The sequence below is a fragment of the Budorcas taxicolor genome, chromosome 18, assembly GCF_023091745.1.
Source record: "Budorcas taxicolor isolate Tak-1 chromosome 18, Takin1.1, whole genome shotgun sequence".
NCBI classification, from domain to species: domain Eukaryota; kingdom Metazoa; phylum Chordata; class Mammalia; order Artiodactyla; family Bovidae; genus Budorcas; species Budorcas taxicolor.
This window is the reverse complement of record NC_068927.1, coordinates 59,585,967-59,599,280: the sequence shown is the minus strand read 5'-3', so window position 1 is coordinate 59,599,280 and position 13,314 is coordinate 59,585,967. Positions and strand designations below refer to the sequence as shown.

Here is a 13,314-nt window from a genome sequence, read left to right as displayed (position 1 = left end):
ATATATGTATATATCAATTTATTAATACTGGAGTCCAATAAAGTATTAGCAGGAAGGAAAGATTTGTGAAAGATATGAAAATACAAGACACGTGCAAAATCAAATGTTAAGGCAAGCAAATTGTATACTGTAAAAAAGGCACATGTCTTCTGAATGGATATTTTAACATGTAAAAGCAATAGAAATATCACAAGATACATTTGAGCCTAAAAATGGTATCTGAAATGTATAAAGTTCTATTTTTCTTAAATTCTGCTTTCCTAAGTGGGAAGAGCCTCTCCATATTCAATAGAGATGCAGTTATTAAATGTACTAAGTACTTCATACACCATTCTATTGCAGCAACCTCTGCAAGACACAGTATTTCTGCACAGGATCAGATGATTCCTATAGATTCATCCTACTCTTTCTTACAAGTACTGAGTATTATGGCTTCATTTCTAATCCTAAAAATTATGTCCTTGATTCTTATAAAGTAAACTGAACGCCAGGCTTACTTGTTCATAAGAACACAAAATATTAGATTTCATTATTCACTGCAATAAACCACAAGAATCACAATCAGTCAGGATTACACACATCACGTTAGGAGCATCAGGGATTGGTGAAAGGTCTAGGACCCCATCTTCCTTTTCTATCTCAGTCCAGACTCAGGATTTATCCCACCCTCCTGCAAGACTTTGGTGCTGAAACAAGTTCACACATGGGAGATTCCCTTTGTCCAGTATGTCCACTTACCAGATTCCTGATACAAATCCTTCCTGGATAGATTTTACCTCCCTGATGAATACTGAAAAAAATTCAGTTTCTTTTTCCTGCTGTCTGGATGGTGGGCTCAGTGTGAAGGTCAAAGCAATCAGTTTGTGTGCAGGAGGGGTAGCCCAACCCTGAGATATAAGTTTGTGATACTGTGACCTCCCCTCCCCTCAGAACGGCAATTATCATGTCACCTGTAGCAGAGCTGGGAAGAATAGGTTTGGGAACTGGGATTATTTTTGAAAACAGTTTCCCAGTTGCTAATTGTCAAGAGTAACTTTAAGTTTCCAGCTAATATGTCATAAGGCACTATTGGAGTTTTTGTGACTGAGGCTCATTTTTCCATGAGCCTCAGGAAGCAGACAAGGCTTACATGCAGGGAGCAGGAAGAACTTAAAATTGACATATAAGGGACTGGCTCCATGGAGGTTCTGCCTCACTGAAAACTTGCTCCCAGGACAAGTTTTTCCTAATTTCATATACTGACCAAATCATCAATTAAGTTAAGAGCAAAGAAGTGGAATTTGTCCAAATATCTGAGGTTTTCAAAACAGATAAAAGTAACAAGAAGGATGTGGTGTCAATAATCCTCATTAAATATCAGTGTGCCCATTTGTAAAATTCAATATAAATAAATAAGCAAACTATTAGGAAACTAAACTTTACTGATATTGATCCTAACTAGGGTGATAGGTGGGCTTCCCTGGTAGCTTAGCTGGTAAAGAATCTGCCCGCAGTGCAGGAGACCCAGGTTCGATTCCTGAGAAGATCACCTGGAGAAAGGATAGGCTACCCACTCCAATATTCCTGGGCTTCCCTGGTGGTTCAGATGATAAAGAATCAAACTGCAACGTGGGAGACCTGGGTTCGATCCCTGGGTTGGAAAGATCCCCTGGAGGAGGACATGGCAACCCACTGCAGTATTCTTGCCTGGAGAATCCCCATGGACAGAAGAGCCTGGTGGGCTACAGTCCATGGGGTAGCAAAAAGTCAGACATGACTGAGTGACTAAGCAGATAGGAAGTGATGGTGACTAAGTGATAGGAAGCAGAAGCAGCCTGATATTGACAGAAAAGAGAAGGTTCTAAAAGTCCCTCAGAAATAAAAGAACCAGGAGCAGATCATTTAAAAGGGAGATTCTATTATTCCTGTAACTCTCAGATAAGCCAGCGCTACTCATTCAATTCAAGACCAACAAATGGGAATTCCCTGCTGGTCCAGTGTTTATTTAGGACTTGGTGCTTCCACTACTGAGGCCCAAGTTTGAGCCCTGTCAGGGAAATAAGATCCCACTACTCATGAGATGTGGCTTTCCCCTCCAAAACAGACCAACAAGGTCGACAGAGGCCTCCACACTTCTTTTTGTGCAGAATTTTGAATAACCACATTTGCTCTTTAAATTAAGGAATATATATATACATTACATGTAATAGTTAAATTCAATTATTAAGGTTTCCTGACACACAAATCTACTCTTTGAACTAGGTTCATATGCAATAATTCTATAATGTCAAATCAGTTGCTCGAGCCATAATAGTGGACAACCCATCCTACACACACACCAATATGCTTACACACAGATGCAAACAAGCATGCATGTATACTGACATACACAAACACATAGTCACACACATTCACATATTCATGGACATACACAATTACATGTTCATACAATGTCAACCACACAGTTAAGAGCATCAGTGCACACTCTGAACACATAAAAATTCTCATATATAAATACTCAAAAATGCACACATGCACAGAAACTCAAAAGTATCAGTTCAGTTCAGTAGCTCAGTTATGTCCGACTCTTTATGACCCCATGGACTGCAGCACTCCAGGCTTCCCTGTCCATCACCAACTCCCGGAGTTTGCTCAAACTCATGTCCATTGAGTCAGCGACGCCATCCAACCATCTCATCCTCTGTCATCCCCTTCTCCTGCCTTCAGTCTTTCCCAGCATCAGGGTCTTTTCCATTCTTTCATAAAAATTAGTCACCACATTCTGTGTGTGTCTTATGACATGATCTTTCCAAAAAGAACAGTTTTCTATCTAGACTTGTGGATGCCTGAAAGCAGGAGCCTTCCCACACTCTCCAGGCCTTCAACCCTGCAAAAATCCCAAGGACAGTGTTTACTACAATGCACAGCACCTCAAATGTATGGTAAATACTGCCATCTGATGTTAACACATACTCTGAGAAACTTGGCATGTTTGGGAGAGAGGCTGTATGATGGGTGATAGAGTAGAGTAGGAATGGGTAAGAGGGAAAAGGAGCCATATGGATAAGATGGTGGTGGAGTGAACCCGGGGACATGGGGTGGTAGAGAGGGCGCAGGAAGAGAGAGGGAAGAGAGAAAAGGCACAGGAAGTATAATGTTCAAGTACATTCAAGTACAAGGCTGGGTATGAAAATACAAGTGAGCAAAGTGGACAAGAAGTTATGATATGGGGAACTTCGGGACCTGGAGAGATATGTCACAGGAACAAAAGTTCCATGGTGATGAGAATTTACTGGGCAAAAGTAAGTAAAGGTCAGTGGTGGGTGGGTGTACAAAACAGTGTGGGGAGAACATGACGTCACACGGAATAGGCAGGTCCTGGTAAAGATAACAGTCCTAGTGAGATAGTGTGTGAGATGGGAATGGAGCCTGGGGGAAATAACGGGCACAGGACATGAGAGACATGGAGAGGACAGTGGGCATGAGGGAGCCCGAGCGCCCAGGACAAAGGGTCGGGACTACAGGGCTAAGGATCATGGATGCAGTGTGTGGACTGGGTCCACGGAGATGTTGGGGAGAGCTCAGGTTAAGGGCAGATGAGAGTGAAGGGATACAGAAGGCATAGGGCCTGTGATGAAATCTCTGAATTTGGGGCAGATGGTTGGCCAGAGGAAGGAAGGCACAGACGATAGACATTGCAGGGCTGAGGACAGCTGAGGAGGGTTAGAATGAGGTCCCTAGAATAATGGCCCCAGAAGGATGGACGTCAAAAATGTCCCAAGACAGTGGTGGAGAGTGCAATAGAGGTCGGAGATCAGGTGGGCTTTTAGCGGAGATCTAAATATCACAGGGTGGAGATGAAGGATGTGGCAAGGGAAGAGAGGCAGAGTGAGAACATGGACAGGTCCAGCTCTAGGAGTGGTGTTGGTGGCAGAGGGAGACTGGAGGCCTCTAACTGATTCTGCCTTCCATCTATTCCTTCATTTGTAATCAAATCACAATACTCATGTATGGTTGGTTCCTTTTCTTAGTGAACTATATTTGACATATGACGTTGTGTAAAGTTAAGCTGTACAACATTTCACTTCATGCTTTTATATATTGTAATATAATCACCATTGGAATGATAGTATTTCTGCCAGATCAAATAACCTTGACTACCTTTATGTCGATAGAACAATTACATTGGCTGCATATAATAGTGCACACATATAAACATAAACATCATATATACATATAAAACAGTGAATCCAGCGAACCTGTATTCCACTGTACTCTGTTGGATCTCCAGGACCTAGCTGTCTGCTAGTTTCAAGTAGTTTAGACAACTTTCCTACTCCTCCACCTCCCTACCTCTGGTAGCCACCAGTTTCCTCTGTTTTTATGAGTCTGGCTTCTTTAGATTCCATGTTCAAATGCTATCATACCCTCTTTGTCTTTCTCTGTCTGAATAATCTCACTTAGTGTAACATCCTCAAGATTCATCCTTATCTCGAATGACAGGATAACCTTCCTTCTCATAACTGAATAGTATTGCATTATGTGTATGTGTGTTTGTGTATGTATATATTTTTATCATTCTTTCAGGAACAATTTGTTTCCATTATCTATGCTGTAGTAAGCACGAGATTGCAGATATCTCTTCGAAAACCTGTTCGCATTTCCTATAGTTTCTAATTTCAGTCAGTCAGTTCAGTCACTCAGTCGTGTCTGACTCTTTGTGACCCCATGGACTGCAGCACGCCAGGTTTCCCTGTCCATCACCAGCTCCCAGAGCTTGCTCAAACTCATGTCCATCAGTTTGGTGATACCATCCAACCATCTCATTCTCTGTCATCCCCTTCTCCTGCCTTCAATCCTTCCTGGCATCAGAGTTTTTTCCAATGAGTCAGTTCTTTGTATCAGGTGGCCAAAGTATTCGAGCTTCAGCTTCAGCATCAGTCCTTCCAATGAATATTCAGGACTGATTTCCTTTAGGATTGACTGATGTGATCTCCTTGCTGTCCAAGGGACTTTCAAGAGTCTTCTCCAACACCACAGTTCAAAAGCGTCAATTCTTCAGTGCTCAGCTTTCTTTAATTTCAACCCGGGGTAAAAATTCTGCTCATATAATATGCCCTTCAACACTCTTCACTTGAATCTACAGGAGAGCAGCTAAAATTTGGGGAGAACAACACTTAACAGTAGTCTTTTTTAAATTTATTTTTTATTGAAGGATAATTGCTTTACAGAATTCTGCTTTTTTCTGTCAAACTTCAACATGAATCAGCCATGAACTGCATGCTATATATATATATATATATATATATATATATATATGACACTCAACAGTATATTCACTCAACAGTGATACACCAAAAAACCTGATGGGACATGTCCAGGCTAAAGAATTTCCCTTTGGGCAAATATGGGATATTTTGAGCATCAAAATAAAAACTTACAATAATATTACACTACTGCAAATGAAACAGAAATCTTGAGTCCACCGTCATTAGATACAAGGAAACACTCTTCATTACAGAGGAATGACAATTATACACATGTGAGAAGGGGCTTTCCAGGTGGCTCAGTAGATAAAGAATCCGCCTGCAATGCAGGAGATGCAGGGGACACAGGTTCGATCCCTGGGTTGGGAAGAGCCCCTGGAGGAGGGCATGGCAACCCACTTCTGTATTCTTGCCTGGAGAATCCTATGGATATAGGAGCCTGGTAGGCTACAGCCCATGGCATCACAAAGAGTTGGACATGACTGAGCACGCCGCATGCACACAAGTCATAGAAGAATGTTAAAACCATCATCTGATGGTTGATTCAGATAAAATATCAACAACGGATGCTAGAAAAATGTGGTCAACATATTAATATTTAAGCTGCTCAAGGAACTTCAAGGTATCACTCAAATGATTACCAATTACACAGGAGAAAATCCATTTCTAGAAGGAGTAAATCTAGTACATGATCATAACCAAGTAACCAAACTTGTGGCCAATAACAGAAAATATCCATCATCTGCCTTCAAGGTGATACAAACAGACGTTTCCATAGTCATCTGGCTATAGAAGTTCTTATTCAATGTTAAAACTGAGTCTCAGATGAAGCAGAGGATCAGAGAAATCTACATTTAAGGATGTTCTGCAAAACTGAGCATGCAGGATTTAGCACTCTGGGTTCTACCCTTGGTCTGGAGAACAAAGATATTGATTGCCACACTGTGCAAAAACAGTAAGCATGCATTCTTTAAGAGTGTATCACTGAAGGGGGAAAATGATCTGCTGGTGTTCTAGATTAAAAAAATTAATGAATCAAGACAATTGACTCAATCCTTCTATCATGACTGGTCCTAGATTTCTGAAAGCAATCATAAAAATATCATTGTCTCATTGGGGAATTCTGTATATGGATGGTCTGTTCCATGATGGTATAACACTGTTGTTGATTTGTTAAGCATGATGGATCTATTTGTAAGACATGAGAATGATCTACAAATAAGGGGACAAATATTCAGGTCAAGGGGCAAAGTCTCAAGATGTCAGAAAATTATTTTCATATGAAACTGCAAAAACACAGATAGATGAAAAACAACTTATGGTAAAAGAGTAATGTTTGAAAAAAACGGTAATATTGGTGGTTCCAGATGAAGCATATGCTGAAAGGTTAAATTTTCTATAGAAATTTTCTGCTATATGTTTTAATTTTCTGGAAGTTTCAAGTTTTCAAAATTAAAAGTGACCACTAAATGAAAGTAGAGTGTATGGGTACACAGATGGTGGCATATGACTTTTACTGCCAGCTCCAAGAGCAATGTAGCTATTATGCACCCACAGTGGGATTCTGCAGTCATGGTGATGAACCAACTTTGCATCTCAGAACCACTGACATAATCCACACATGTACAAATCAATGTGACGGTCTACATACCATGGTTTGAGAACTGATGTTCAATACTTTAACTGTATAAAAAGGGAGTGTTTTGACAAAGATGTCTCATTAATGGCCTCCACTGAAAAAATAAAACTTCGTATATTATTAGTGAGAATGTAATTGGTGCAGCCATTATGGAAAACAGCATGAATGTTCTTTTAAAACAGAGCTAACATATGATTCAGAAATATCACTCCATGATACAACAGAGCCAGAAAAAGTAAAAGCTCCAGTTAGAAAAGATACATGCACCCCAGTGTTCATAGAAATGCTAACAATAATCAAGACACGGAAGGAATCTAAATGTGCATCAACTGATAAATGCATAAAGAAGATGAGGTATAGATATACAATGGAATATTAATCAGCCATTTAAAAATAAAATAACACAATTAGCAGTACTATGGAAGGATCTAGAGATTATCATATTAAGTGAATTAAGTCAGACAAAGATAAATATTATATAATATCACTTGTATTTGGAATCTAAAATATAATGTAAGTGAGTCTATACACATAAAACACAAACAGACTCACCAACATACAAAACAGACTTATGATGACGAAAGGAGAAAGGAGGAAGAGGGAGAAACTAAAAGTTTGAAATTACCAAACTATACATAAAACAGATAAGCAACAAGGATTTACTGTATGGCACAGGGAATTATATGCAATATCTTGTAGTAACTGACATGCAAAATAACCAGGAAAATATATAACAGAATCACTTTGCTGTGAAACTTACACAAGTGACCTATACTTAAAAAATAAAAATAAAATTAAATTGAAAAATAATCTCCAATGAACACATAGTGATCATTCAGATAAAATTGTAGATCTACTCTTATTGGACTAAATATATCTTCATCATAGACCCCTGACTGAGGAAAGCATTGGAAAAGACCCTGATGCTGAGAAAGATTGAAGGCAGGAGGAGAAGGGGACGACAGAGGATGAGATGGCGGGATGGCATCACCGACGCGATGGACATGAGTTTGAGTAGGGTCCGGGAGTTGGTGATGGACAGGGAGGCCTGGTGTGCTGCAGTCCATGGGGTCACAAAGGGTTGGACACGACTAAGTGACTGAACTGAAGTGAACAAAAACCTAGCGTGGCAATATGCTCTTCAGATAACACACATATTAAGACTTATCACTATTGTAGTTATGGTAGAAAGTGAAGAAGAACTAAAAAGCCTTTTGATGAAAGTGAAAGAGGAAAGCGAAAAAGTTGGCTTAAAGCTCAACATTCAGGAAACTAAGATCACGGCATTCTGTCCCATCACTTCATGGCAAATAGATGGGAAAACAGTGGAAACAGTGGCTGACTTTATTTTTGGGGGCTCCAAAATCACTGCAGATGGTGATTGCAGCCATGAAATTAAAAGACGCTTACTCCTTGGAAGGAACGTTATAACCAACCTAGACAGCATATTCAAAAGCAGAGACGTTACTTTGTCAACAAAGGTCCGTCTAGTCAAGGCTATGGTTTTTCCAGTGGTCATGTATGGATGTGAGAGCTGGGCTATAAAGAAAGCTGAGTACAAAAGAACTGATGCTTTTGAACTGTGGTGTTGGAGAAGATGCTTGCAAGTCCCTTGGACTGCAAGGAGATCCAACCAGTCGGTCCTAAAGGAGATCAGTCCTGGGTGTTCATTGGACAGACTGATGTTGAAGCTGAAACTCCAATAATTTGACCACCTGATGCAAAGAACTGACTCATTTGAAAAGACCCTGATGCCAGGAAAGATTGAGGGCAGGAGGAGAAGGGGACGACAGAGGATGAGATGGTTGGATGGCATCACCGACTCAATGGACATAGGTTTGGGTGAACTGTGGGAGTTGGTGATGGACAGGGAGGCCTGGGGTGCTGCGGTTCATGGGATCTCAAAGAGTCGGACATGACTGAGTGACTGAACTGAACTGAACTGAACTATTGTAGTTATGGCCATTTTTAATTGTTTTTAACATACAACTTTTCATTATATTACTGATAAATAACAAATATGATTAATTCTATATGTATGTATATATACATACACATAGCTTCAAGCAAACATATATACACATTTATAGGTATCTGTACATGTATTTTCTTTTTCTTGCTGTGTGACCTAGTTTGTGGTAAATATTTAAGTGTTTCATGTCAGGTGAAAATGTTGGTTTCTCTTTGGGGTACAAGGTTCAATCTATATATCCATTGTGTTAAAATAAGTATTTTGCTTTTCAACCTGTTGAATCCTCAATACTTTCATTGGCTTCAGAATGGCAATACAGTAAAAATCTCTCCTTAAACTGAGACAATATGCACTTTGCTCCTTGAAAATCAGGAACCACAAATTCTATACACACAGAATGGATCCATGTCTTTTCCTCTCAAATGGCTCTCCTTGGGGTGCTCTGAATTTAATGGAAGTCTCCACCACAAACTAACTTCATAGAGCATTCATCTGCCAACATGTTCCATCGCAATATGTCCAACTCATCTTCACTAAAGAGGGAAAATTCTGACTTCTACACATCCCACTTCCAGGCAATTCAGGTCTTTTACCATTGTCACAATCACCTGATGTTATTTAGAAACTAGTAAAATGTAATGTTATGCTCTCCTTTGCACCACATCAGTTCAGTTAGGCCATTTATATCCGAACATATTTAAGCATGCCCATTGCCCCCACAAAACATCATATTCCATATAAATTACTGTCTTCATTCTAAGGATATAATGGACAAAACTCATGACCAGCCTCCAAAAGCCTTCCTCAAGGACTGAATTTCCCCTCCAACAATCTGGTCTTCAGATTGAGCAATGACTTGCCACATGCTGTTCCATTTTCATGTACCTTTTCTTAATATTCCATGCCTACTTCATTTCTATGAATTTTATGGCTATAAATTTAAGTTACACACTCATACAGTTCTCTATAACAACGAGATTGTTTGTGGACATGAGCCATACCATGCAGGTCCACCCAAGACAGACAGGTCATGGTGAAGAGCTCTGACAAAACATGGTCCACCGGAGAAGGGAATGGCAACCCACTTCAGTATTCTTGCCTTGAGAACCCCGTGAACAGTATGAAAAAGCAAAAAGATACGACTCTGAAAGATGAACTCCCCAGGTCGGTATGTGCCCAATATGCTACTGGAGATCAGTGGAGAAATAACTCCAGAAAGAATGAAGAGACAGAGCCAAAGCAAAAACGACGACCAGTTGTGGATATGGCAGGCGATGGAAGTAAAGTCCAATGCTGTAAAGAGCAATATTGCATAGGAACCTGGAATGTTAGGTCCATGAATCAGGGCAAAGTGGAAGTGGTCAAACAGGAGATGGCAAGAGTGAACATCAACAATTTAGGAATCAGCAAACTAAAATGGACTGTAATGGTTGAATTTAATGCAGGTGACCATTATATCTACTACTGAGGGCAAGAATCCCTTAGAAGAAATGGAGTAGCAATCATAGTCAACAAGAGTCTGAAATGCAGTACTTGGATGCAATCTCAAAAACGATAGAATGATCTGTTTTGTATCCAAGGAAAATCATTAATATCACAGTAATCCAAGTCTATGCCCTGACCAATAATGCTGAGAAGCTGAAGTTGAACAGTTCTATGAAGACCTAAAGGACTTTATAGAACTAACACCAGAAAAAGATGTACTTTTCATCATAGGAGACTGGAATGCAAAATTGCAAGTCAAGACATACCTGGAGTAACAGGTAAATTTGGCCTTGGAGTACAGAATGAAGCAGGGCAAAGGCTAATAGTTTTGCCAAGAGAACACACTGGTCATAGCAAACACCCTTTTCCAACAAAACAAGAGGAGACTCTACACATGGACATCAAGAGATGGTCAATACAAAAATCAGATTGATTATATTCTTTGCAGCCAAAGATGCAGAAGTTCTATACAGTCAGCAAAAACAAGACCAGGAGCTGACTGTGGCTCAGATCACAAAATCCTTCTTGCCCAATTCAGACTTAAATTGAAGAAAGTAGAGAAAACTACTAGACCATTCAAGTATGACCTAAATCAAATTTCTTATGATTATACAGTGAAAGTAACAAATAGATTCAAGGGATTAGATCTGATACACAGAGTGCCTGAAGAACTATGGATGGAGGTTTGTGACATTTTACCAGAGGTTTTTAATACTGTTTAGTTATGTGTTATTTCTTATATAAAGCTTGTATTAAATTTTAAAAATACTAAAGTAAAAAAGGGGAATCTCATCAAATCAGTTAGAGGCATAAAAGTTCTTGAAAACATCATACTGAGAAAGAGTCAGGTCTCCTGCTGCCAATACTGAGGGCTCCAGACCAGGAGAGATGCTCCAGCCAGGCCCATCCTGGTCATTTCCCATGCCTGAAATACCAAAGAGGAGTAAACTAGTGATGGTTTGGTACACACTCAAACTTCTACCTAGGGACCTAATGAACATAAAAATTATTAGCAGTATTTTGGGGAGGGGGGGCTGTGCCATGAGGCATGTGGGATCTCACTTCCCAGACCAGGGATCAAATCCATACTCTTGGCAGTGGAAGTGTGGAGTCTGAACCACTGGACTTCAAGGGAAGTCCCAGGAGTATCTGATACGAACAGTATTATCACTTCAATGTCTGGTTGTAAAAACTGGCCTATGAGTGACTTGCGATTCTGCTGAAAATAACGGTATTAATAATGGGAGATGAGTTAGTGACCCCAAATCTGCCCCAAATAACTTCACCAACTTATTTCCTTGCTGGCTTCCCCTGTACCTCTAGTACCCGTGACCTTCACCCCACAACTTCTTAGGTCTTTATCTCTCTCTCAGGGCTTTTGGTAGCACTCTTCAAGCCCATGACCTACATTTTTCCCTCCAACCCCCACCAGACCCTTCTATTTCCATACCTCTCGTCCACTCTATATAACCCCATGGAATCCTCTCCCTTGACAACTCTATACTCCCACTAATCCCAGAACCTCAGTGGGCAAATCCTTGTCCTTCATGGCCTCCTGCTTCCCTGTGGATCTGTATCTTCCCTAATCTAGTCATTCTATCCAATTCCCATTCTCTCTGCACCCCTCCCTCAAGAACCTTTTCCCTTGTGAGTCAGATTTGTGGAGTCTTTCTTGTAAAGAATCAAGCTTTAAGTGTAGACAATATATGTTCCCCAAATCATCATATTCATGCCAACTTTTCAGAGTTATCAGGTTATTGTGCTTCCTGTGGTGCCACTGTACCTGATCAGCAAATTCCTAGACATCTTTAGGAAAACAAGAACAAAAGAACCATTCACTATGACCTTGAATGAAAGTGTTAATTCAGCAAATCTTGGTGCTCAAACCCTGAAAATTTTAAAGAAAGACTTGTCTTCAGCATTGCCTCACTTTGGGAGATAATCTTTGAACTTTGGAATATTATCCTGTTTTGATATACTTGAGGCATTGTGCCATATAAGACCAGTAGGACCAGGGAAGATAAGCCTAACAATGCCATTTATGACAAAGAGCCATTTGCTGTCAAGGCCTGGGGTCTGAGTAGCAGATGTCCATCGCGTGAGGCCTCAGAGTTATCTTCTTGACCCCTAGGACAGCCCTGCAGCTAGACTCAGCTGAACTTCCTAGGATGGCAAGACTTCATGTATAGTTCTAATACTTTTGCCACCTGAAGCAAAGAGCCAACTCACTGGGAAAGACCCTGATGCTGGGAAAGACTGAGGGCAGGAGGAGAAGGGGATAACAGAAGATGGCATCACTGAAACAATAGACATGAGTTTGAACAAACTCTGGAAGATAGTGAAAGACAAGAAAGCTTGATGTGCTGCAGTCCATGGGGTCACAGAGTCTGACATGACTTAGGGACTAACAACAGCAACACGTGTACTGTCACATGTCATTCAGGGCAAACTCATATCATCTTCATGTCCCTTCCCTTGAAAAGACATGTGGAATCTTAAGCCTGGTTTCTTGTGAATTTCACCCCAGGTACCTTTCCCTTTGCTGATTCTAGTGTGTATCCTTGCACTGCAATAAAGAGTAACCCTGGGTGTAACCTTAGGTGTAATGGAGAAGGAAATGGCAACCCACTCCAGTTTTCTTGCCTGGGAAATCCCATGGACAGAGGAGCCTGGTGCGATGTAGTTCATGGGGTCGCAAAGAGTCACACACGACTGAGTGACTGAGCACAGCACATATATGTATGTGTGTGGAGGTGTGGAGGTGAGTGTAACCACTCCTGAATCTTGGGAGTCCTTCTATGAGTCAACTTTGAGGATGACCCTGGAGATCTCTGATTGAATAATACAAGGAATTTCCTGGTGGCACAATGGTTAGGACTCAGCACTTTCACTGTTTGGGCTTTGGTTTGATCCTAGTTTGGGAAGATCTCATATGCCCTGTACTGTGTTTAAAAAAAAAAAAATACTACTTC

The 13,314-nt window shown here is 40.5% G+C and overlaps 1 protein-coding gene across 1 annotated transcript in view; it reads right to left on the bottom strand.

The window, feature by feature from the left end:
• LOC128063521 (zinc finger protein 350) overlaps nt 1-13,314 on the bottom strand; it is a 442,658-nt gene that overhangs the window by 352,136 nt on the left and 77,208 nt on the right. The window contains exon 6 of the mRNA XM_052656298.1: nt 12,541-12,549. Within this exon, the coding sequence (XP_052512258.1) occupies nt 12,541-12,549 (9 nt within the window). The remainder of the gene's footprint in view (nt 1-12,540; nt 12,550-13,314) is intronic.